Below are 23,567 nucleotides of genomic sequence, written 5' to 3' on the forward strand. Positions count from 1 at the left end.
AACTGTAAGCATTTGTAGTTTTTTATAAGTATATAATGTGGTTATAAATGTTCTTGTAGTACTCATGGCAGAGTAAGGACTGACTGTTGCCACACAAGGTACTAGTCTAAAAAAGAACCTGTTTATCTGTTCTTTGATGTGGCTTTTTGCTGCTCAGTCTCTATTGGATTTATTTGCTTTTGAAGAGGTTGTAGTAATAGAAAATAATCTCTAGCTTTGTAGTAGTCAGACTTAAAATGCCAAGTTGTTATACATGTTTCTTTCTGTGACTTCATCCAATTCGGTCGTACATAAGGATCAGAGTGGCATGGCACCATGTGCCAGCTGTAGGCAGCCTTTTGTACCCACTTCCAATGATTCATTTTTTTGTTTTGTTTGACGATATGTTGAAGAGAACTCTTGACCCTATAGAGGAACATGCTGTATAAGCCCATCGGCAATGTGTATTTCTGTAGCTGGATTCAGCACCTCTATTAACTTGCTGTGTCTGTTTTTTACAGAATGGACAGCAAATTGTGGATGAACCTATGGGAGAAGATGATATCAACCCACAAACTGTAAGTAAAAGATGGTTGTAATAAAGATAGTACTGTATTATGGCACACTGGTATCACAGTTTGCAGGCACTGTTGATTAGGCTTACTTGCCATGAAGCTTACTTAAGCCAATTTAGCATCCTGATACTTTTCAGAGTTCTTTATCACAGGCTCTTGTTTGATGTGGTATCCTACTGTTTGTTCTGATGAACTTTCATGCTTTCCATACTATTTTTAGTATGAGGTAGGCTTTCCTGTGGAAAGCACAAAACTGAATATGGTAGAAATTATAATTGGACTGGGGGGTGAGAAGTCTTGATAGTAAAATGTGGCTATGTAGAGCATTCCTGAACAAGGAGGGAGGTTGAGCTCCTCTGTTCTTATCCTTGCAAACCTTAAAACTGGTGGTTCTTTTTTTTTTTTTTTTTTATTGTTCACTCTTTCCTAGTGCCAGTGAGCAAAGCACTTCTGTTGCCTTCTGTTAGTCTCATCAGTGCATAGGTGAAAATATTCTACATCTGTGAGTTCCAGAGTGTGCTTTATTAATAGTTAAGATTTCAGTTGTGGTCATGTCACAACAAATGATTCTCTCATGGTTAAATTCCACACAGATTCTGTTGCAGATGCATGTGTGCTTACTGTATGAAATCTGACTCTTTCAGAGTGACGGCATATACCATAGCTTTTCCCCGTCTAGTTTGGTATGTAAGGTGTACAGCAGCTCTTGCCTTTGTTTTTTCTGTACTGTTGGGAGATTTTTTGGCAGTGTTTGTCTATGCTGTTTCATTGTTAGTGTTGGTCATTTCTTATTTTCTTTCTTGACCTGTGTGAAACTAGAATATTTGCATAATAAGTCTTTATTAACCTGGAAGATTTTCTGCGTCCTTTCTACATAGATTATTAGGATTATACTAAACCAAGACATTAAGTTTTAAGTCGTCTTCCTGTGTTTGTTTCCAGCTGAAAAGTTTAGATATGTCTCTCTGGAGTGCATTCAAGAATAGCAAAGCTAGTCAATTGAGGCACAGTGGTTTCTTAATTCTTTTCTTTGTGGGTTCCAGTTTTGCTCTTCTGATGCTATTTTGGCTACTTGATGTAGCAAAGAACTTCTGTTTATTGGTTCAGAGCTAACAAATCTAAAGGGATCCAGAAAAGTTTGTAGAGAGATACTTGAAGATGAAAGCTGTAGGTGTCAGTTTAGCTGGTGACTTAAGACCGTTCTCTCTTGGATGAGTTGCTAAATTCTGAAGCACGCACAGTAGAAACTTTCATAGTGGAAGAAGAGCCAAAGGCTAAGGCTGAACTATTAATACAGATCTGACGTGTTTGCTGTAAATCAATCTGAAGAGTAAACTGAGTGCTTTGAACCAGTACGTTGTGAAGTACTTACTGGAACAAAGTGGTCCTTCTGAGTTTGAACTGGCAGGTGAATACAAAAAGAAATATCTATCCTTTTTCTTTCTTCCCCATAACTTTTTTTTTTTTTAATTTCAGTTATGGATAACTTATAAAAGACTGTACCTCAGTTCTCCCTGCTTTTCGGTTTCAGTAGTCTTTCAAGGGAAGACCCAGGGTGAGGAAGGACCATGAAGCTGCAGTTTCTTTTGCTCTTGTTATTGAGAGGCATTAGTCAGACATTCTTAACCCAGGCTTTTTGAACATAGGGCTGGCTGCTAAAGATCACAGTCCAGAAGGTTCATACGTAATCTGTAGAAGGTATCTTCATATCTTCATATCAGACTTGCAGTTTACAAAATCTTGTGATGTGGAGATATGAGTGACTTCAAGTTTCTTCATGTAATCCCTGTGACTTTCTCAGCAAAGAAGGCAACTTTAGTATTTATCTGGAGTTTTGTGTCAGACAGCACTAGCTGACTGGTAGACTTAGTGATAAAAGGGCCTTACTGATAAAACACAATTTTTGGAACTACAGATATGGTTGAGGTATTATAGAATCACAGAAAGGTCTGGTTTGGAAGGGACCTTAAAGATCACCCAGTTCCAACCCCCTGCCATGGGCAGGGACACCTCCCACCAGACCAGGTTGCCCACAGCCCCAGCCAGCCTGGTCCTGAGCACCTCCAGGGATGGGGCACCCACAGCTTCTCTGGGCAGCCTGTGCCAGGGCCTCACCACCCTCTGAGTGAAGAATTTCTTCCTTATATCCAATCTAAATCTATCCACTTTCAATTTCAAGTCGTTACCCCTTGTCCTACCCCTACACCCCCTGACAAAGAGTCCCTCCCAGCTTGCCTGTAGGCCCCCTTTAGGCGCTGGAAGGCCGCTATAAGGTCCTAGTGGAGCCTTCACTTCTCCAGGCTGAACAACCTGAACTTCCCCAGCCTGCCTTCATAGGAGAGGAAGTACAACGTATTGGAGTTCATGTGCTGATACTGCACGTTGTGCAGACCTCAGCTTGTGATTTAGATGGTCAGAGCTCTTTCCATCTATGCAAATGGGTATAATTACAACCTGCATAGCAGCTTACCTTTCTGCTGATGTTGTGAGCGGAGCCATTTTAGATAATCAGTGAGTTGTCTTCTCCATGCTTGCGTAGCGGTAGTAGATGTAGCTCTTAAGCTGATGTGAAAAGGCAGAGATTGAAAGCCTGTGCTATGTAACCACTTCTGATTCCTCCTCATAGCATGCAGGGCTCCTATGTCTTTAACACAGGGTGAAGAAACAAAGGATGTGCTCACAGGTGACTCGGAAGTAGTGTGGTGTTAGAGTTGAAGGAATATAATGAGGCAACAGCAAAAGGGGATCATTTGTTCTATGTATTCTGCATAACGTAGGCTGTAGTGCTTGCTTGAATTCTTTTTTGATCTAAAATGTTTCTTTCGGCAAAAATGTTCAGTTTTAGTTGAAATCTTAGTGATGAATGAGCTCAAATACTCATATATTCTGACTATTGCCATTGCTTGATAACATTTATTTTTATTAACTTCACCTTCTACCTGTGAGCCTTTTTGTTACACGTTTATCCACTAAAATGATATTTTCTCTGTAGTATTATATTGGGTTTACATAACAAGGTTTTAGTAGTGGAAGGGGTGGCCTCTCCTGAACAGAGACTGGGGGTTATCCCCATGCTAGATAGCTGGTTCCAAAACACAACCACCGCTGGTTATTGCTGGGCCCATCGGTGATTCTCATGGTGCCTCTGTGATGACATATTTATGGAAGGGTTAAAAAAATGTTGAGCAGCAGTAGTGAGAGAGGAGTGACGAAAAATGTGAGGAAGCAACTCTTGCAAAGGTCAGTGAAGAAGGAAGGAGAAAAGGCACTCTGTGTCAGAGCAGAGATCCCCTAGCACTCCATGGAGAAGACTGTGATAAAGCCCGTGGTGAAGCTGCCCATGAAGGACCGTGTTGGAGCAGTTACCACACTGCAGGCCGTGGAGGACCCCATACTGAAGCAGGTAGAGATACCCTGGAGGAAGCTGCAGCCATGCAGAAACAGGCTCCTGGCCTATGGAGAGGAGCCCATGGCTGTAGTAGGAGGTCTGTCAGGAGCTGTGGCCTGTGGGATGCCCACACTGGAGCAGTCTGTTCCTGAAGGTCTGCATCCCCTGGAAGAGACCCATGCTTGGGGCAGTCAGTGTTTCATGGTAGGGATCCCACGGTGGAGCATAAGAGAAGTACGAGGAAGGAGCAGCAAAGACAAAGTGTTGGGAACTGACCACAACCCCCATTCCCAACCCCTTGTGCCGTTCAGGGGTCACAGGGAAGAAGGATGTGGAAAAGTAAGGAGAGAAGTTAAGAGTTAAGCCTGGAAATAAGGTGTTTTTAGTTTTGTCTTTGTTTCTTGTTATCCTACTCTATTTTTAATTGGCAATAAATTGATCTTCCCCCAGCAGTCTGTTTTGCTGATGACAGTGAATGGTAGACTATCTCCCTGCCTTTATCTCAACCCACAAGCTTTCGTACCTCTTATTTTCTTCTTCTGTGCCATTGATAAGGGGGAGCAAAAGCATGACTTGGTGGGTATTGGGCAGCCAGTCAAGGTTAGCCCACCACAATTATCAGATTTCTCTTTCAAGATTTAATAACTGTAGGATTACTTACAGGTGGTTTCCTGTACTTTCTTCAGACACTTCCAAACCCTTACTTTTTTGGGGGGAAGCAACCTATTTAACTATGATTGCAACCATTTAAAAAAAAAAACAACAAACCTCTAATATTCTTTCTGTGATGCTTGAGCTGTTTGATTGTTTTAGCATTTTAATCCTTCAGACTAGTATATATATATTTTTTTTTTTCATATATTGCTAGGTTGTGGTGAATAAAGCCAAATTGTTCAAATTGTTTTAAATCACTGCTGACAATCTTTTTTTTTTTTTTTTTTTTGGGGTGGGGAGGAGGTGGGGGGGTAGGTTTTTGCCTCCCTAAAAAAAAAAAATACTAAATACTACAGCTGCTCAGTTATAGCAGGAAGGTAGTCTTTGACTGTCAGCTATTAAAATACTACCTCAGCTGAGATGCAATAGATTTCTTTGTGATTCATGTCTGTTTTGGCATAAGATAAAGACTAATGTTAAATTGCCGCTGAAACTCATTTTAGTTCTTCTGTTTGACCTTGTGTCTAAAAGGGCTTATGGGCCCTAAAAGGGCTGATAATCCATGAAATTTCTCTGCTGTAACTTGAGGACAGTAGCATGAACGGGCCTAGCATGTGCAGACTCTTGTACATCAGGTCAGAAGACAAAATATTCTCACAGTTCTGTAATGTATGCAAGCTCGGGATAGAGAGTTGCCACAGCTCTGTGGAGAGAAGAGGGCGAAAGCTTGAAATAATGCATCCTTTTGCAGTGTCAATGTATGAATAGTATGCTGATAATGCAAATTGGATAAGAAGTTTAAAACAAATGTAGAAGTCTAATGCAATTTTGTCTGCAATACTAGGGAGACTGGAAGTCTCCCTAGTATTGTGCATATCAAAAGATAAGTTTCAAATTGTTAGATCCCTGTTCTTTCACCCAAAAGTGAAGTTAATGGACAGGTGAGTCTGAGTTGCACAGATTTGTTTCAGACTCAGTGGTTTGTCGTAAGAAAAGCAGCAGATTTAAGGTTACATACCTATTTCTGAGGAGTCCAAGGTACTGTATAGTTCAGTGTTGTTCCTCTTAAAAGAGGAATCACTCAATATTCTAGTTTTATTACAATTAATATACTGGTTATATCTAGCTTCATAACTTAAGTCAACATTTAATATCTGATGAATGTCATAAATAACCTGGGCCTGGCAGGAAATAAATGCGAGAACAAATACACTGGCTGAAGTTTGACCTGATGTGAAAGCTTAAGGGAAGATTACTGAAAAAGGGAAGCAATTTAAAGCCTTTTATTTGCTACCTTTCTCACTCTTGTGCTATCTACTGTTGTTTTCTTTACTGCTGTGTCCATAGAGATCGAGTTAATTAACAGAGCACATGAAATGTTTTGAGTTCTCAAAAGCACGATGCACACTTTGCTACTCTTTTTAATCTGTGTTCAATTTGGCCATTAAAGCAGTACTAGAACTGATCAGTTATCATTGCATTTTGCTAGCTTAAGCACAATATTAAAAATACAAAAATACTAGGTTCCAAGAATTTGTGAAAGGTGGTTTCTAATAATGCTTTGTAAGCTGCATGGGCTGACATACGTTTCTGTTTGGTAGCCTACAGGGACTGAAGGTTACTGTTTGTTTGTTTTTTAGTACAGGCCAGAATGGAAATAATTCAGGCACAAGCAACTGGGATGAAAAAGTAAATGATGTCTCCAGTGGGGGTGGTTGGGGAGTATTGTTATACTTTTTGTATGTTTTGGTATAACTTTAAGCAAAACCCTACTCTTAAATAAGTAGAACGTAAACACAGGTAGAATTACATAGAAGTGAAACATGAAACAGTATATTAAAACATGCTGATCTGGATGATGCAAAACTAAACCTCAGTGGCTTTCATCCTTTCACTAAAAACATATAACTAAAATAACTAGGACTGTAGTCAACAGGTAACATAAGCTAGGCTTGTAAAGAAAAGTCAGTGGTTATGTCTGTTTTTCTCAATAGAATTGAAAACTGCAGTCAGGAGGTATGAAAGTGGTGAGCTTTTTCTTGCCTATCAGTGTTTTATTAGAAGAGGTTATGAGGAAAACGTGGTCTTAGAAAAAAGATTTAAAATGCATTAGAAAAATAATTTGAAGCATATGGGGCAAAATAGTTTTTGTCCAATTACTGGCCTTGAACAGTCAACTTTATGTACTAATCTTGACATTCTACATTATGCATACCTAGGTATCTGATACGCTGTATATAGTATATGTAAAATACTGGTCAACCTTTAAGTGTGTGTGTGTATATATATATATATATATATATATATATATATATATATACACACATACTTGGGATAATTTTGACAAATGTGCAGTATTTGAAACACCTTAGACCTTGAGGAAGGCTTGAGACTATAACCAGAGAGGTTTTACAGAAGATAACTGAAATCTAGTGAACAAATATGAATCTACACAGAAAATTCCCATGTGAACATGTAATCCTTGTGTGCCTACTGTTATTCAGGCAGTAACACTAAAACCACAGTAATCTGGGGTAATCTCATTTGTTGTCACCAGCAATGAAAAGATAAAACATGAAAATGAAGTAATTCAGCAAAAAAGTGTGTGTTAACATGAAAGTGAATGTATTGCTGATGCTAATTTTGATACGCTTGTTTTACTTTTGCTGGCATAACATTCATATTTCAATTTTCCGTGTGTGGTTTTGTCAACGTTTTGATGTAAATTCCTGAGTCTGTGGTAGGGGTTTTAAGATCTAGCTAGAGTTTCTTAGATATTACGGAAATGATTGAGCTCACAAGTGTTCACAGAGCACTGTGGTTAGGATTTCTCAATTTCTACAGAACTGTCTAATATTAGCAGAAACAGCTACTCGACTTTGTTATCAGTAGTGTAAAACATTGACATATTAATATTTTTGTATTTTCCTGAGAGATGAGGTGTACAGTCAAGTTATTTTTTCACATTGCTTACACTTTATTTAGTGTGTGGTTATTGCCTGTTTATGTGGAAATCAAATTGAGGAAGCTTTGCAGCCATAGCAATGTAATTCTTTGAAACTCTGTTACATAATTCAGTATAACACCGTGTTCCTTGTTGTGAACTAAGTCATAGTTTCAGTTAATGCCAACAGATAATCTGACCATTTAATGAAACAGTGCCCGGTGTGTAATGAAGGAAACAGTCTGGGTGATAACTACTAAACTAAGACTTTAAGGAGGTTCATAGTTCTTATATTCCTTCTGCTGTATTTTACTAAATATATTTGTATTTATTCACATGTACGTATGTATGTTTAATTATATTTTACAATAAAGTACCTTGATTCTTGAACAAGTAAGTTTTCCAAGGCAAACTTTTACGTCTGTAAAAATCAAATCCAGTTAATGCCTTCGCTGTGCTCAAATTTTCCTTTGTAAAAGGCAGAATACTTTTTTTTCTCTAGACTTAAACTGATACGCATGTACTTTACCTATGTAAGAATGAACTCAGTGGTCCGTACGTAAGGAGTTACAGCATACTTGTAAAATGTTGCAAAGCTCTTGATCTGAAAGGTTGATTTATACATCAAACCCATTCAGGGCAGGCAAGGCTTGGGATATTTTTTCCCCCCCAAGATGTCCTCAGGTGTTGAGGGAAGGTTACAGCAAAACTCTTTCAGAAAATCCATTAGAAGGCATCAATGAGTGCTTGGTGTTTTAGGTGCAGCATGCTTTCTGGATCTTGATCAGAAAATTGAATGATTTGAGCATGTAAGCAACGTTAACAGTCAATCTGCTTACTTGTTACATGAAGAGAAAACAGATGGTAGCCCTGAAAAGCCTGTAAAATAGCAGATGGAAACTGCCACACCCTCTGATTAATATAATATTGCTGCCTTGGCTATACAAACATGTTTGTTATGAAGATAAGTATGTTATTCAGCTTCTGGAAACTCCAAAAAGTATCTCTCTGTACCTACCAATTAACCTTCATCAAATGAGGGTTTTTCAGTTCTTGTGTACTCTTGTTTTGGGTGATTAAGGAGGTATTGGGGAGGCAAGGACAATCCCCAGACAAGGAGTGTATATCTCAAAACAAGACACTGGAACTCATGATAAGGAAGCGGCAGATGGACACAGAAACAAATGTAAGGACTATAAATCTCGAAACTGGACATTGGAATTCATTATAAAGATACAACAAACGGGAAAATTAGCAAGAATCAGCTCCTGCAATTAAGAAACATGTCAACTCAGCAGATTCCTGACCAAAGATGAAAAGTACACTGTGAGGAAGACTCGGGATCTTCCTCCCAAAGACCCCTGCCCACAATTCTTGGGAGGCTCTACTCAGGCGCAAGGTGCCAAAAGGCTAATTAGCATGAGAAGCGAGGGAAGGCGGGGATAGGTAATGAATATGTATAGGCGCTTGTAGAATATTGATAGATTGGTCGTATGAATTCAAGACTGCTTTCTGCTTTGGGTATGCACGATAGGTGGAGAGGTCCCCCATGCATCCAGTGCTGCAATAAAGAATATACCACTTAAAGGAATTTTTGCTTTGATCTTTGAATCATGGGGTTGTTGTTTTTCTTTGGTTTGTTTTGTGTTTTTGTTTGTTTTGTTTTCAGATAATTGAAGGTAATCTGTACTACAGAGCCTTCCTTGTCTAGGAACAGTAAGACTTCACATGCATTATTATGCTCCCCAGGCTGAGGGTACGGGAAAACGTCCGGTTTACCTAGTGGACTCCACATAGAGGAAATGCCTCAGGTTTTTCTGGTAATGTGTAAAAGTGGGTGTCCAGCTGTAGTGTGCACACTTTATTCAGTAAAACTTTGTGATTCCCACATTCTGTACTGTGTGGGGAGATCCTCCAGCATCTTTCAGTTCTCCTGCTTTCTGTGGAAGCTGTGAGCTCCATATTCCTGACTGCAAGTTTGAAGTTTTCCCTTCATTTTTCTAAGTTCAGAGCATCCAAATTAGAAGTGCAGAAGGGGAGGATGGGAGACAAGCTCACTTCATATTTCCCTCCTGGAGGAGGAAATTCGTTGTGAATTGTGTGCTTTTATTTATTTATTTTTTTTTTATCCAACCTGCAATTGACTCAGCTGTCGCTGACAGGCATAGCAAATTCCTTTTTGTTTTGGGGACACTTGTGTTTCTTGATAAGCATGTAATATAAAAGCTTATCAGACTTCAAGGTTAGGGGAGCAATTTGCTGGAGTAATTTGTCCTCGTTATCACAGGCTTCCCTGTTGGGGGACCGCTGCCCTCTAACCTGTCTCCTTGTCATATGAAGAAATATTTAAAAGGACAAGCTCTCTTCTCAGAGATTCTCTAAATGAATTACATAGCGTATATCTTAATGTTTCTGGTTGGCTAGTAGTGCTCTTTGGGAACCATGCCGGCTTTATTCTCCCAGAACACAAGAAATTTCTTCCACCTGCTGCAGACCCATGCCGGTTATAGGAGAACTATTGTTGGGAAGTAACCCCATTGACCCCTGAGCACTGCGCTTTGTACTTCTCCGGGAGGTCAAATAAAAGGTTTGGGGAGCAGTAGTCAGTAATTGTATGAATGTAGCAGTTGAAATGTCTTATTTGTGTCGCCCTTAGCGCATACAGCTCGCTAGTGCAATACACTCGCACCCTTCCTAGAAAAAGGGAAGAAAATGGTTATTTACCCACAGTACGTTGCCGGCTTGAAAGAACTTAATATTTAATGTAGGTCTCCCTTGCTCTTCGTTTCTGCTTTTAGCAGTTCATCCTACGTACATTTAGTGATTTGAAGGAGACTCATGATGACTCTGCTTTTAGTGCATTCACACATGTGCTTGACAGGGCACGGCAGAGAAAGCTTGAATGATCCCCCCCTGACCTTCCCACCCCCCTTTTTTCCTTCAAAGTGTAAACTTCTGTGTCGCTATTAAACTGCAATTCTTGAGATGCTACAGTTTTGAGGGGGAAGTCGCTGGGGATTTAAAGCAAGTGAAGAGAGCAATTTCAAGCAATTCTTGTACCATTTAGGAAATACTTGAAATCCTTGTGTAACCTCCTAGTGTTCAAGACGCCTTGTTTATCCCAAAGCATAGATTGAATCATTTTTCATGCTGCGTTACTGCTGTTGTAGTAGAGGCTGTTTATTCCAAACAGGCTGTAATACTCTGGCGTATGAAAAGGACATAGCAATTGAGAAGTTGAGGTGTAGTAGTGGTTACCGAATGTCTGTGTAATTTATAACAGCAATTTGTTCAAATTTTATGTACCGAATATAAAGACCCATGCTTGTAGATGTGGCGTAAATGAACACCCAGAGAAGTACAAGAGAACATAAAGGCACATACATTTTTGCTTGGGGACCATGAATTATTTTGGCTCCGCATTTGGGCAAGAGGGTCTTCCGTGCTGAAGAGGTGTATAGTGCAGGTTTTAAAGGCGAAGTTAAAAAGCGATACTGTAGAAAGCCAGGATGTGATTTACAGAGGGAAGCAACATGTTCTTTCACTTAAATAAATCACAGTCTTTGTCTTATGAAGAGCAATTAAAAGCTAAAAAAAAAAAAAAAAAAAAATTGCCGTAATCCAGGTACTTGTTAGATCCCAATCAAGAAAGGTAGTTTGGAGGGTTTGTTTGTTTTAATGTCTTGTGCAGGAAGTGTACAGTATTTTGCCTTGTTTCCTTTGGTACAGATTTGCTAAATGGAATCACCTGGCTCTATTTCTGGTTGAGCATGTGTATATGCTGTTACCTAAATGTCATTACTTGCATTTATTTATTCAGTGCTTGAATAAAAGCAGTCTTGCTACGTATTATAATGGAGCATGGACTACAGAATTCAGTGTTTTTTAATGAATACTGAAGCGAGAGATCCTTATGTTGTCAGTACACGTAACAGTGACTTAGGTACTAAACACAGAGAGATCAAACTGAAAGCTTGGTCTCTAGCTGTTTGGAAGTAATACATTCTAATTCTAAGAAATATTTTGAAAGTTATTTTGGAAACACTAAAAGAAAGCTTAGGTATTTATATTAATTTAAGAAGTTATTCACTTTGTACAGAGCATTTGTAATATTTGTGCTTAAGTCAGACACTTGAGCTGGGCGATCCAATTCAAATAATTCCTGTAATCTATCTTGGCCTAACCTCTATAACATCTGTGTAGCATTTTCAGTGTGCAGGGTTTCAAAGGCCTGTGTGCAAGGTCAGTTCTGTCTTCGAACAGCCCTAGTAAATAAAAATAGTCACTAAACATAAGCATACCACATTGTCTGCACTAAAGTCTAAAAAGTAGTGATTTTCATGCAACTGAGCACAAAAAATACAAATATCCTAAGCAGGACTTAAAATAGTTGCTATTCTCACTATGTTGCTTGAGAGCTTGATTTCTGAAATAGATGTTGATCTTTTTTGTTCTTTTTCTGGGAACGAGAAATAAATAACATCTGCAACAGCATGTTGCTATCAGGCAATCTGCTCAAGTTTCCTGTGCTGATCTCTACAGCATCAGCAACATGAGTACCAGCGCTGCCCAGTTTTTCTTTACCACAGGGGGAAAAAAATCAATTTCTTTTATTTTTTTTTCTGACCTTTTTTTCCCCCCTTCTCCCTCCCCACCCCCAACTGTGTCTGACTTGCCTGACAGGAAATTTTCTAATTGCCGGAACAGCTGGTCGCAGCAAAAACGCTAGGGCTGGTCTTCCCTGCTAGACTTATGATCGCTCAGTCAGAAAATCTAAACATCATGGCTTCTTAGTCATGTTTAAGTTTCTGGCTCTCCGTGCTCGTTCTATTCGGGTGAGTTTAGTTTCTTGTTTAAAAAAGCTAAGGGAGAGATTTATTAGAGCATCGATAGGGCTTAAGCTTCTAGTTTCAAAGCACTTTCAGTATTTCACAGCTTTCTGATCAGTGCTGCTTGTATACAAAGCCTTCTGTATATTCTTTTTCCAAAAAAAAAAAAAAAGGGATGTGGGAGGGAGTTTGTGTTCCTATAATATTCTGTAGAAACTTCTAAGGTACCTGCTGACAGCCTGATTGGGAAGTTTTTACCTCTGAAAATGCTGTAATGCTTACTATTTTCTCACAAAAAAGTATGAGTATAGCTATGTGTTAAGCCTTCTCATTCATAGTCTTATTTTATTAAAAATGTTTCTATTTTGAAAATTAAAACTTGTTTTAGTAGTTAAATTTTATGTAGTCCTTTTAACTATAAGGTATAGTTATTTGTGGAGTGACAATTAAAATAACATGGGCTCGTTAGTATTTACTTATGAACATAGAACTAGGAATAGTGACGCTTGTGTTGTAGTTCGTGTTATGGTTATTTCATCTTGAGGCAGTAATTTACATTAATAACTTGCATAGAACAATTTACACTGAATTTGTATAATTTGTTAAACCTATACATTTAAAGATAAAAGTTGCTTTCAGTTAATAAAATCTCTAGCGACGACCTGCATTATCCTGTGCACTGTTTCCTAACTATTTAACGATACATGTAATTTTGCCATGTATTTAAGAATTTTCACTGAAACTTAGATCAACTTTCATGTTTCTGCTCCTGTAAGTCTACAAATCCTTCTCAGTGTAAAACTTTCTTGTATGCTGTCTTAACATCCTAAGCAATGCGTGTCTACTAGTTTGTAAATAAAAGGAATAGTAATTTAACATCTGCTGGCCTATGTACTCATTTGAACTTTGCAGTAAGTGTTAAAAACTGAAGTCTAATTTGCTTGCTGTAACTGAAACAGTGAAACAGGACATGAACGTAAAACAATAGAACATAGGATGCAGTATACACAGCTTTTTTAAAAGTAACCCTATAAAATAAACGTTTGTCAACTTAGCCATGAAGTTTAGTTCTTTTCCACGAGCAAGGTGAAAGATATTTTTTAGTCTGTGATCAAAAATGACACTATTTTATCTGCCTATAGCAATTTGGCTGTATTGTCTCTAAAATTCTATTGATTTTTTAAAATGCTAGACGGTACAACCCGAGCTAAGGGTTTTCAGACCATGTAAATTTTAGAATATATTATTGAATAAAAGCAAGATTCATAGTTTTCGTAGGTTAGTACTAAATCTGTTTATGGATTTCTAAAAATAATTCATTTAAAAAAAATAAATTGCAGTGCTCTTAAATGCCAGTGCTTACAGAGGAACAAAGCTTGTATCAAAGTTACTGGGAAATGAAAGTTCCACCCAGTGAGTTATTTTTTTCCAATGCTGACATGCACAATCTGGTTCATGAGATAATTTTGTGGTGTTTGATCAAAAGAAAATGACATTACAAAACTGTTTTTGGTGACTAGCATCAGGCTTTTACGTGAATTCCTCATCTTTATCTGCTGAACAACCTAGTGCTCGCAGTTCTTTTGGGTAGGAAGGAACGGGATCCCTTTTTTCGTCCTGGCCTTTGTGTTTTCAGTCTGAGGAGGAAAAGTATTTTCAAAATCACTCCCCTAGCCTTGGCCAGTCATGTTTATCCAGAGGGCCTCCTCATCTATCCATTGACGCAGTGCTCTGAGACAGGACTTGTTCTTCAAACTCCTATCTTGCTTCATCTGAAACACCAAAAGAATGGGAGGAGTTCAATCTCAGCAGCCAGATCTGTGGTTTTCATCATATGAATGAATTGGCTACCTGGAACAAATGTGGATATAGGCGTCTTCTGGGACCTTAAAACTGTTGCAGTATGCTAGAAAACCATGAACGGAAAAGAACAGAAGGTGCAGAAAGTAAAGAAGAGGTGCCTAAATACAGTGATTTTTGTTTGTAATGTCTGTATGTTTTTTTTTTTTATCTTGGAGACTTCACGTTTCTATTGTTGTTTTCTTTTTTTTTTTTTCTTTTTTCTTTTTTTCCTTTTTTTTTAGTTGTTAAATTAGGCACTTGCTAATCAAATTTGTTTTTAGGAAATTGTATTGTTTCTGCCAGGTAAAAATAATAGATACCATCTGCACAAGTAATATGATGTCAATAGAATTGAGATTATTCTAATATTAAGTATTTTTCTGTCCTAAAAAGGACCAAAGTTTATAAAGTGTGGAAAAACTCTTTCTGACTTCAAATGTCCCTGTTAGTTACAACTTCTCTGTTCTTGCTTTGCTAAAGTAATAGTGTAAAAGAAAATGCACACAGAATATCCCTAAATAAGCTTAATTTTAAGCATGGCAATGCTTTGCCTTTTGTTGTATTAGAGTAGTTACTACTTCAGTAGTAGCTGTTTTAACCGGCTTTTTAAAGCAATTGTACACTTATAAAAATTTAAATAAATACTGGGTCTGTTAAATGACTTGAATTTTGAATCTTAGTCATAAATATAAGAACTGCTTTTATGCCGTGGTTTACATCAGTGATGTTGCTCACTGAAGTGATGGGAAGTTATGAAATAGTTGTTGGACACAGATATTTTTTTCAAGGGTAGTTTTGAGTTTAGAGGTAGGATTATAATGAGTATAGAATATGTGAATGTATATAGAATATTTCTGAAATTCAAAAGAAATAGCTGACATGGTGCATTCTTCACACTTTTAACTCCCATTTTTAACTTAATAAAGATTTCCATAAGCTCTAATACAAGCGATAAAAATAAATGGTTTTCAGTTTGCTGGCTCTTTCTTCTTCAAAATGTGTAGTTCACATGGATTTTATTTCTTCAGGTAACACTGAAAATTCATTCTACTTTCAAAACAAGTTAGGAAAGTAAGTGCATCTAGGAGACTTCCTGACTCAAGGGAGGGGAGGAAAAGGAAATTATGTATATGAGCTGCGGAGCTGTGCCAGCATTGAGTCATCCTTTTGAAATCACTTGATATCCAATAAGCTTACTGTCCTTACTGCTTCATGTAACTTTAGAAACGAGGTTTAATATCATTTCTGAGATGCTGAGTATTTGATTACAGGAATCAACGATATTTTGCCCATGACAGTCAGAAAAATGAACTCTGAGTACAATGAAGGTTAACAAAGTAGTAAAAGGAGACTTTCAACAGCAGTTGTTGGAGCAGCATTAACAACTTGGTGGGGAATCCGTTCTTAGGTGTTCATCCTTACCTTCACTTGTACTGAGCATATATGTATGCTTTGAAAAGAAGTCGTTTCTTTCAGGGAAGCAAAACTTTCCTGAAAAAGACTGAGGGAGTGAAAACAAAGCTGCTGCTTCCTTAGGGAAGATGGAAAAAAATCTATGTAGCTTACGTAGCTAAGACTTACAAGTGAAAGCTGAGAAAAGCAGTATTTTTGCTGGTGCTCAGCTTTGAAGTGGAAGATGACAACTGGAATTAGCTCTTTATTCACTGGATTTGCTTTTTGAAAGTTGTATGGTCAATAGTGTAAGCTGATAGAGCAGTGAGTTTGTTAGGTAAGTTAAAATTCATTTAGGGCAATTGAATAAATACATTCATTGAACAGTCACTATAATCTGCCCTTTATGCTTTTAGAAATGACTATTTCCTGTCTTTTCAGGAAAAAGATGACACCCTAACACCATTGAAATATCTGTCTTTATTTCAGTAACTTATTTTAAAAAATTTATTATAGGGCTGTCTTATCTGGAAATATGGTTGATCTTTGAGGTGATATTCACCAACACTGGTCTGACTTAGTTGTGATTGAAGGTAGCAGAAAGGTTTTCCTCTCCTTCACGCTCTTGGCTGTACTGAAGTTGTGATTCCAGAAGCATGAACTTCCCTAATGGTGATTCTGGCTCTTTCTCTTCCATAAATTATCTCTATTACAGAATAAGTGTATTATATGAAATGAATTTTAATAAATTTTGAGATGTTATTTTAAATGGGAAATAGGAATGAAATAGTTCCCGAAGAGCGTTTTGGTGGAATCCCACCAGCATTTCTTAGTGCATTAATAGTGTCCTTTTAGAAGGAGTTTTCTAATTATACCTAGACTGACCCAGTTAAATGCTAAATTGTGTATTAGGAACAAAGAATTTTGCATGAGTCGGAGGTGGTCATGGTGTTTAAGACTGGAAAGTGGTGACTGGGAAAGGATGAGCAGTGTCACTTACCACTCATCTGAGTGCAGGCTTGGAATCGTTGCCTTCGTAAGCACAGTTCTCGTGGGTCTGAGCAGGAAGGTATGGACTTGGAGTAGTAGGGGGCTATGCCAGTTGTGAGCCCAGCTGTGATGCAGGGGCTTCCAAATTAACATTAAAAATGAAGTTTATCGAAACCAAAAAGTGATTCAAGAAGACCCTTTCAAGACCAGGGGGTGTGAGGTTGCTTTACAGTGGAAAAAAAACACTGAGCTAACCTTTACTTACCTTAAGGGGAAAATTAAGGCATAGCTAAGTCTGTAAGTACCTATACATAAAAGATGCTCCTGATTGCACCTTCTTAACTTGATTAAAAGAGCAGGACAGAATTAACAGGTGAAGGTGAAACCTGGAAATGTTGGAAGCAGGAACGTCAGTGTTGAAGTTAACTTCTCCAGTGTTACTTAACCTGGTTTAGATATTCTGGATTCTCTTTAGATTAGAATCTTAATATAAGGAACCAATGTATTTCTGATCAACACCTGCATTTTTAGATGAAAGATCTATTAGGGATGTTGGAGATACTGTGTGAAAATAGGGATATTCTGCAGAATTACGGATACACTGAGAACGGAATTTTAATCATTCCTTGACATTAAAATTTGTTAATCTGTTTATCTAATGCCAAAGTCTTAACGCCACTTTTACTGCTTTTGGTCAGCATGTCAACAACCTTTGCTGTCCAGGAAGAATTTTTTTGTATACAGGACCTATTTTTTGCATATGACTGATTTCTCACCCACAGAATCACAGAACTGTAGAGGTTGGAAGGGACCTCGAAAGATCATCGGGTCCAGCCATCCTGCCAAAGCAGGTTCCTCAGAGCAGGCTGCCCAGGTAGGTGTCCAGATGGGCCTTGAGTATCTCCAGAGGAGACTCCACAGCCTCCCTGGGCAGCCTGTCCCAGTGCTCCGTCACCCTCACCGTGAAGAAGTTCTTTCACATGATGGTGCGGAACTTCCTGTGCTCCATCCTGTGGCCATTGCCCCTTGTCCTGTCCCTGCAAACCACTGAAAACAGGTTGGCCAAATCCCTCTGTCTCCCACACCTCAGGTATTTATACACATCGATGAGATCCCACTGGGTTTTGATGAACTCGAGTATGTATAAGCCATGTCCGTCCTAGTCATCTGAGCCTCATTACACATCAGAAAAATGTGGTATTTTTAAAAGCCCTACTGATAGGGAAGTTGCTTCTGAATTCCAAAAGCAAACATATCATGGTGTATTTTTTGGCCAGAAATTGTTGTAACATTCAGATGCTTTGATTTTTTAGAAGTGTGAGGGTCAGTTTCATCCTCGTTTCTTCATGTCAGTTATGAAAACTTCCATCTCTGTTAGACACAGAAGGGGATATCGCCTCTTTCTTTCTCTCAACCCTGAATGTTTTATTAAGGTGTTACAGATTTGATGGTGTATTTCGTGACTTATTTCATGTAGTCAGCAAGTGTGCAGAAGGAAAATTCTTTTGGTTGGTGCTTAACTGTCTGCCAACTGAAATTCACTGCAGCTCCCAGGAGGTTCTCACCAGTGTCTAAGGAGAATTTGCTTTCTGGGAAAGCAAACAAACACGCGACCTTGTTTTGCAGTCGCTGCTGCCCCTTTTCTTAACTGAATACGGATGCTGTGTGTTATCTTTCATAATTCCTTCCTGATGCAAAGGATTCAAGATAGGGCAAACAACTGTATTCTATTTTTTCATAATGAGAACTTGTGGGGTCTTCTAAATCCATACCTGATTTGCTTTCTTAATAAGGAAAATTTTCTTGGAAATCTGTTTCTGAATTTGTTAGAAGCTTTCTAACATATTCTGGGTATTGTAATAATCTTTTTTTTTTTTTTTTTTTTTAACATTTAGCTGTTCCCTTCTTTGTTTGTTATCAACTAGAAGACTCATTTTATACAAGAACAGGCATCAGAGTCATTAAAATTGTAAAGCTATTTATTTTGAAACTAGTTGAACACTGTAGTGTGTTAAATATAAATGTTCTTGCAGAAAGTCTGAAAGTCTCAATCTACAGGCACTCAGCATATACTTGTCTTTGCTCTTGGTATTATAAAAATAAACTGCTTGTTATTCTGCACGTAGCTGACTACAAATGCATTTAAAAAAAAAAAAAAAAAAACAACAAAACAAACACGCTGTTTTAATGGATTTAACACACCCACTACTCAGTCTCTTTGTACATGCATATCTTTGTTAGAGGTTTGATGTTTGGATATCTGTTTTTTGATCAGCTTTCTGTATTTTATCTGATTTCAATGTAATTTCACTGAAGTTGATGGGAGAGAGTGCAGGGAGTCCTCTTGTTCAGGGTGGGTCCGGTTTTTTGAGTCACCTTCTATTTGACGTGAATGCTTAGGGTGGCTTAGGTTATAAGCATTTCCTTGTATTTCTTTCTTACCTTTATGGATTGATGTCACTTCATGACTTTACACCCATTAAAAGTCACCTATGTGTTGGAGCAATTTAAGTATACCATTCCATCATACTGTGGCTGTAAAACTACATTTCTAACGTAGCTGCTACTTTTTCCCTCTGGTATAGTCTATATGTCACAATTAACGTATGCTTCCACTACAAGTGTATACTCAGATCTTTGTCGCTCACTGTCAAGCTAATGAACTAATTTGTCTCTAAACACTTAACTCTTTATGATTACATATTTGAGTTATTAAAAATATTTATACTCATATTCATACAATCTTAAGTACCCAGAAATGAGGAATCTGTCTTCCAGGGATACCTTTCCTAAACAGACATCCTGTAAGTAAACATAACAGTGTACTCGTTGATGTTCTTTCTAAGTTAACTCACGTCTAATTTTTACATAGCTTTGAAAGAAAGGTAACTTTCTTGGTAGATTTCCAGTTTCTGTCCCAGTGTTTTGGAATTTTTGTCCTGTTTGTCGCTGTCCATGTTCACACTGTGCTTATACATTTATTCAGGAATCTGAAACTGAGAATTTTAGGCACGCAGGATGCCTGTGGTATTTCCATATGCTGATGCTCCTTATTCCTGATAGCTTTCCTCTCCATCATACGAGTAAGGACATAGGTCTGTTCCTGTGCCATCCGTTCAGATGATTCAGAGTTTTCTTTGCAGATGATTTTGCCTGCATCAGAGCATACACTTAAATATTTTTTTAAATTATAGTTGGTTGTTTCGCTGTTCTTTCATTTTTAAAGTAAAATTTATGGACTAAGCATGCTTCTGGTTTTTAAAGTACTGTTCGAATTCTAATTGGTGTTAATTATATTTTTCTAAATTTATCGAGTTGTGCACAAGAGCATATCACACACAGCACTCTCAACCATTGGATAAGTATGTGTTTGGCAACCCTTTCTCAAAGTGAACTACAGATGGTTTAAGCCCAGATGCGAGAATTTGGTTCATGCCCCCCCCCCTTTTACTTGTTTCTCCTTTCACATCACTGTCACGTTATGTTCAGCTTCGTTTGTCCTCTGTGGCACCTGCAGTGAGGAACTGAAAGTAGAGATAAAAGGCCTATATGTACTCTTTTTTGCTGCTGTATTTATTAGAAAAGAAATACAATCTGTGAAAACGTCGGAATTATTCAGAGCAATAGGGAAGTGGAAATTACAAAGCTGTATGATAGGAACGGTATTGTGGACCAGCCCTAGACAGCATGATTTCTTTTCAGTTTTTCTGAGGTGTATGTTTCCAAGATCAAGGTCTGCAGATAAACTGATTCACGTCAAGCAAGCAGTGTGTTATGGCATCCAATTCCGCATGGGTCACGTCTTTACAAACAGACATGTTTTCAGATCTGCTGCTGAAAATTCAGAAATCCGAAGGATAAATTATGGGAGATTCTGCATATAGACAAACTCGTTTTTCTCTTGGTTCTCTGGCCTTTGTCATTACTACTGAGAAATGTTTAACTAACAAGGCTCTTCTGTTTCTACTTCCTTTAGGGTTTGAAGTCCAGCTTCCTTTTAATATGTTATCTAGTAGTTGTTCCTGTAATAAGATCTCAGAAACAAATACAAATGTTTTGTATTATAGCAGCGTTAATTAATCAAGGAAATTAATATGAATTAAAATACTAGAAGTAAAGTAAGCATTCAGTATTCAATAAGTACTTAAAATACGGAATAAAATACAGATTTTTTCCAGCGATAGGCAATAAAAATAATGGCCTAATTCTAAAAAGGGTTAAATAGCTTTTTACAGCTTGCCTAGAAGGTGTGTTTGTGTGTGTGTGTGTGTGTGTATATTTTTTTTTTATTTTTTTTTTTCTGACAAGCATATTTCCTATTCCAGTTTGCATCTGATTCCTAAAGAGAAAAAATGAGTCACCCTTGTGGCTGATGAATTCTAAATTTTGTTAGCTTTTCTCTTCTAGATTTGATTTGTCTGTGGAATATAGTCCATTCAGTGTTCTTCTCCTGTGTTTGTATTCCTGTGCACAGACAGAAATTGTGAGGTACATTACTAAGAACTTACCTATACTGAAATACTGACCACCGCAGTTCGGAGTTGCGAATGCATATCAATGATATCAATGCAGGAAGTTATTCTAAAATAGTGGTGTTTTATATTCATACTCAAACTTGTTTTTCACTGACTTCCCGTCTAGAACAGTGTTGATTTAACACTATTATACTGTTAAGGAAATGTTAAGGAAACTCGGTGTAATGTTACCTTCTGTTTATTTCCTTGTGCTCTATATTTAGTTTCACAATAACGGAAGCCAGTAGCAACCACTTTAAGTTGACTAACACAGCACATGTGTTGTTTTTTTATATTAAATGTGACTTTTTATGGCAGTTTTACTTTATAGTGTGAAGAAAGCCTTAAGAGCTGTGTGGCTAGAAAAAGAAAAATTTATTGGAATTTTCTATTTAGACAATGTTGCAGTATTAGGCTTGAGTAAAGGGAGCTTTCCAAGTTTATAAATAACCAAAATAAAAGATGGGCAGTATACTGTAATTGTAACTGGAAGGAAGGGTCTGTCCCACTGCTGTAGCAGCTGAAGCGCTGGTGAGTGAGTCCCTGTAGTGGTGTCAGGGAAGGGAAGAAAGGAGAGAAGGACCAGAGTCTTTCAGCAGCCTATCTGTCATCCTATTTAATTTCAGCCCATCACATGAGGCATCGTGTTTTTTCGAAGTATCTCAGGAATGAGCAGGAATGGAGAAAATCAGCAAATTAGAGCAAATTCAGCACTAGACTGAATGGCTTCTCTTCTGGAGTATATAGTACAACAGCACCTATTAATTACTATAATTAGTGCTGATGGCTGAGAAATAGCCATTTCAGCTTTGCAGTGTGAGAGGCTTATATTTTAATTCAGGTAGATAATGGGTACAGTGAGGGTTAATTCCTTTGGCATATAATTCTTCTCTCTATAAAAGGCTGAACTTTTGTATTTTTAGCTGCACTTGCAAAATACTGTTTAGGTTAAAATAACAAATGTTCAGCAATTATGTAGAAAGAAGAAGAAACTGCAAATCTGTGGGTATATATTCATCATAAATCTTGCTCCGAAGCGTATGTTAAGGACAAGCTACTAAAGTAGGATATGATCTGAGTTCCCGTTTGTTTATAAGGGAGTTATATTAGGTCTGCCTTATAAGGACTGAAAAGTATCTGAACCTTGAGAACTGTGAAGACTGGAAGTATTCACTTCGCATCAGGAATGTGAAGTGGTGTTTTTGAAGAGGGTGCCCAAAATAACCACTGGAAAGTTTGTTACATAATAATTGCATTGCATTTGAAAACATGTTTTGTTTGTTTATAGAAAACATGTGAATATCCTTTTCTTTCATGTCTTTGTTACCTTTTGCGATGCTTTTAAAACAACATGCATACCCGATCAACTTGAGTCCTTAAAAGTGACTAGATAACAAGAAGATTGGATTTTTTTTTTTTATACTTTCCCAAGACTCCAAGGGAGTTAATAGGTAAAACAGTTAAGCTGAAGCAGATCAAAGTGTACAAAGAAATATGTGCTTAGCAGTCTATTCTGTTGTGCTGCTCCTCTCCTGGGATTCTCTAAGATTGCAGAGAGTGGTTCAAGTAGTATGTTATCCAGCTGATCACATGCTAAGGTAAAGCATAAAAATGCAGATACCCACCAACAAATAATTACTTTCTGAAGTAGAAGGAACCAACATTTCTTTCAGGCTCTCTAAAGATTCAAGTTTGAGTGATTGATCAAAGTATTCATAACTTTCTCATGAAAAAAGGTTTGGGATAGATTCTGACATTAGGAGCAGTACATGGCATACGTGCACCCACATGTGGAGTTTCGGCTGTTTTACAAGAGAAATTGGCCCCTGTCTTTATTGGTGGTCTTAGTTTTTGAAAAATCCATTTTTTTTGTTGTTTTGTTTTCTTTTTTTTTTTTTTTCCACTATTTCATTTCAACAGTTGCTAGTACATTCTGTGCATTCTTAAAAAGTGTGCACTGGAATTATTTTTTATATGTGGATAGATGTGCATGCTCAGGCTTTGTTGTGTGCAGTTTGTTTCCAAGTTTGGTTGCTAACCTTTTGAAAAGAGTCCTTTGAAAGAAAAACAGTGATCTAGAAGTATGTTTCAGTAGACATGTATGGACAGTTACTGTGCATTTGTAAGTGATATTAAAATGACTGTACAAAACTATACTTTTAGCAATAATTCATGCACATAAATGTTGCTGAATGCTTGAAAAATATATAAATGAGTGCTGCAGAAGCACATATTTAAAATGCTACCTCTACTCCTCTGTCACTAGAATTATTGTGTATTTTGGTACATTTTTATCAAGGGGAAGATCTGGAGCAAGAAAGACCTTACTGTTGGTGGAAGAGGGATGGGTTATGTAGTACTTAAAGTGGATGTATGTGAAGTTCATTGGCTATGTCGGGATGCACACAAGTGCTGACGGGACCTGTCTCATGGCACTGTGAGGCCATGCTTGATTAACCC

The 23,567-nt window shown here is 37.7% G+C and overlaps 1 protein-coding gene across 4 annotated transcripts in view; it reads left to right on the top strand.

Annotated features, from left to right (window-relative positions):
- Window positions 1-23,567, top strand: part of RPS6KA3 (ribosomal protein S6 kinase A3) — a 75,124-nt gene that overhangs the window by 11,195 nt on the left and 40,362 nt on the right. For 3 of the 4 annotated variants that reach the window (XM_068687659.1, XM_068687665.1, XM_068687684.1), the window contains exon 2: window positions 501-557. In XM_068687659.1, the coding sequence (XP_068543760.1) occupies window positions 501-557 (57 nt within the window). Of the gene's footprint in view, window positions 1-500; window positions 558-12,253; window positions 12,376-23,567 lie in introns of those variants that run through there. The other variant, XM_068687674.1, reaches the window with a different exon arrangement.

The sequence above is a fragment of the Anas acuta genome, chromosome 1, assembly GCF_963932015.1.
Source record: "Anas acuta chromosome 1, bAnaAcu1.1, whole genome shotgun sequence".
In the NCBI taxonomy this organism is placed as follows: domain Eukaryota; kingdom Metazoa; phylum Chordata; class Aves; order Anseriformes; family Anatidae; genus Anas; species Anas acuta.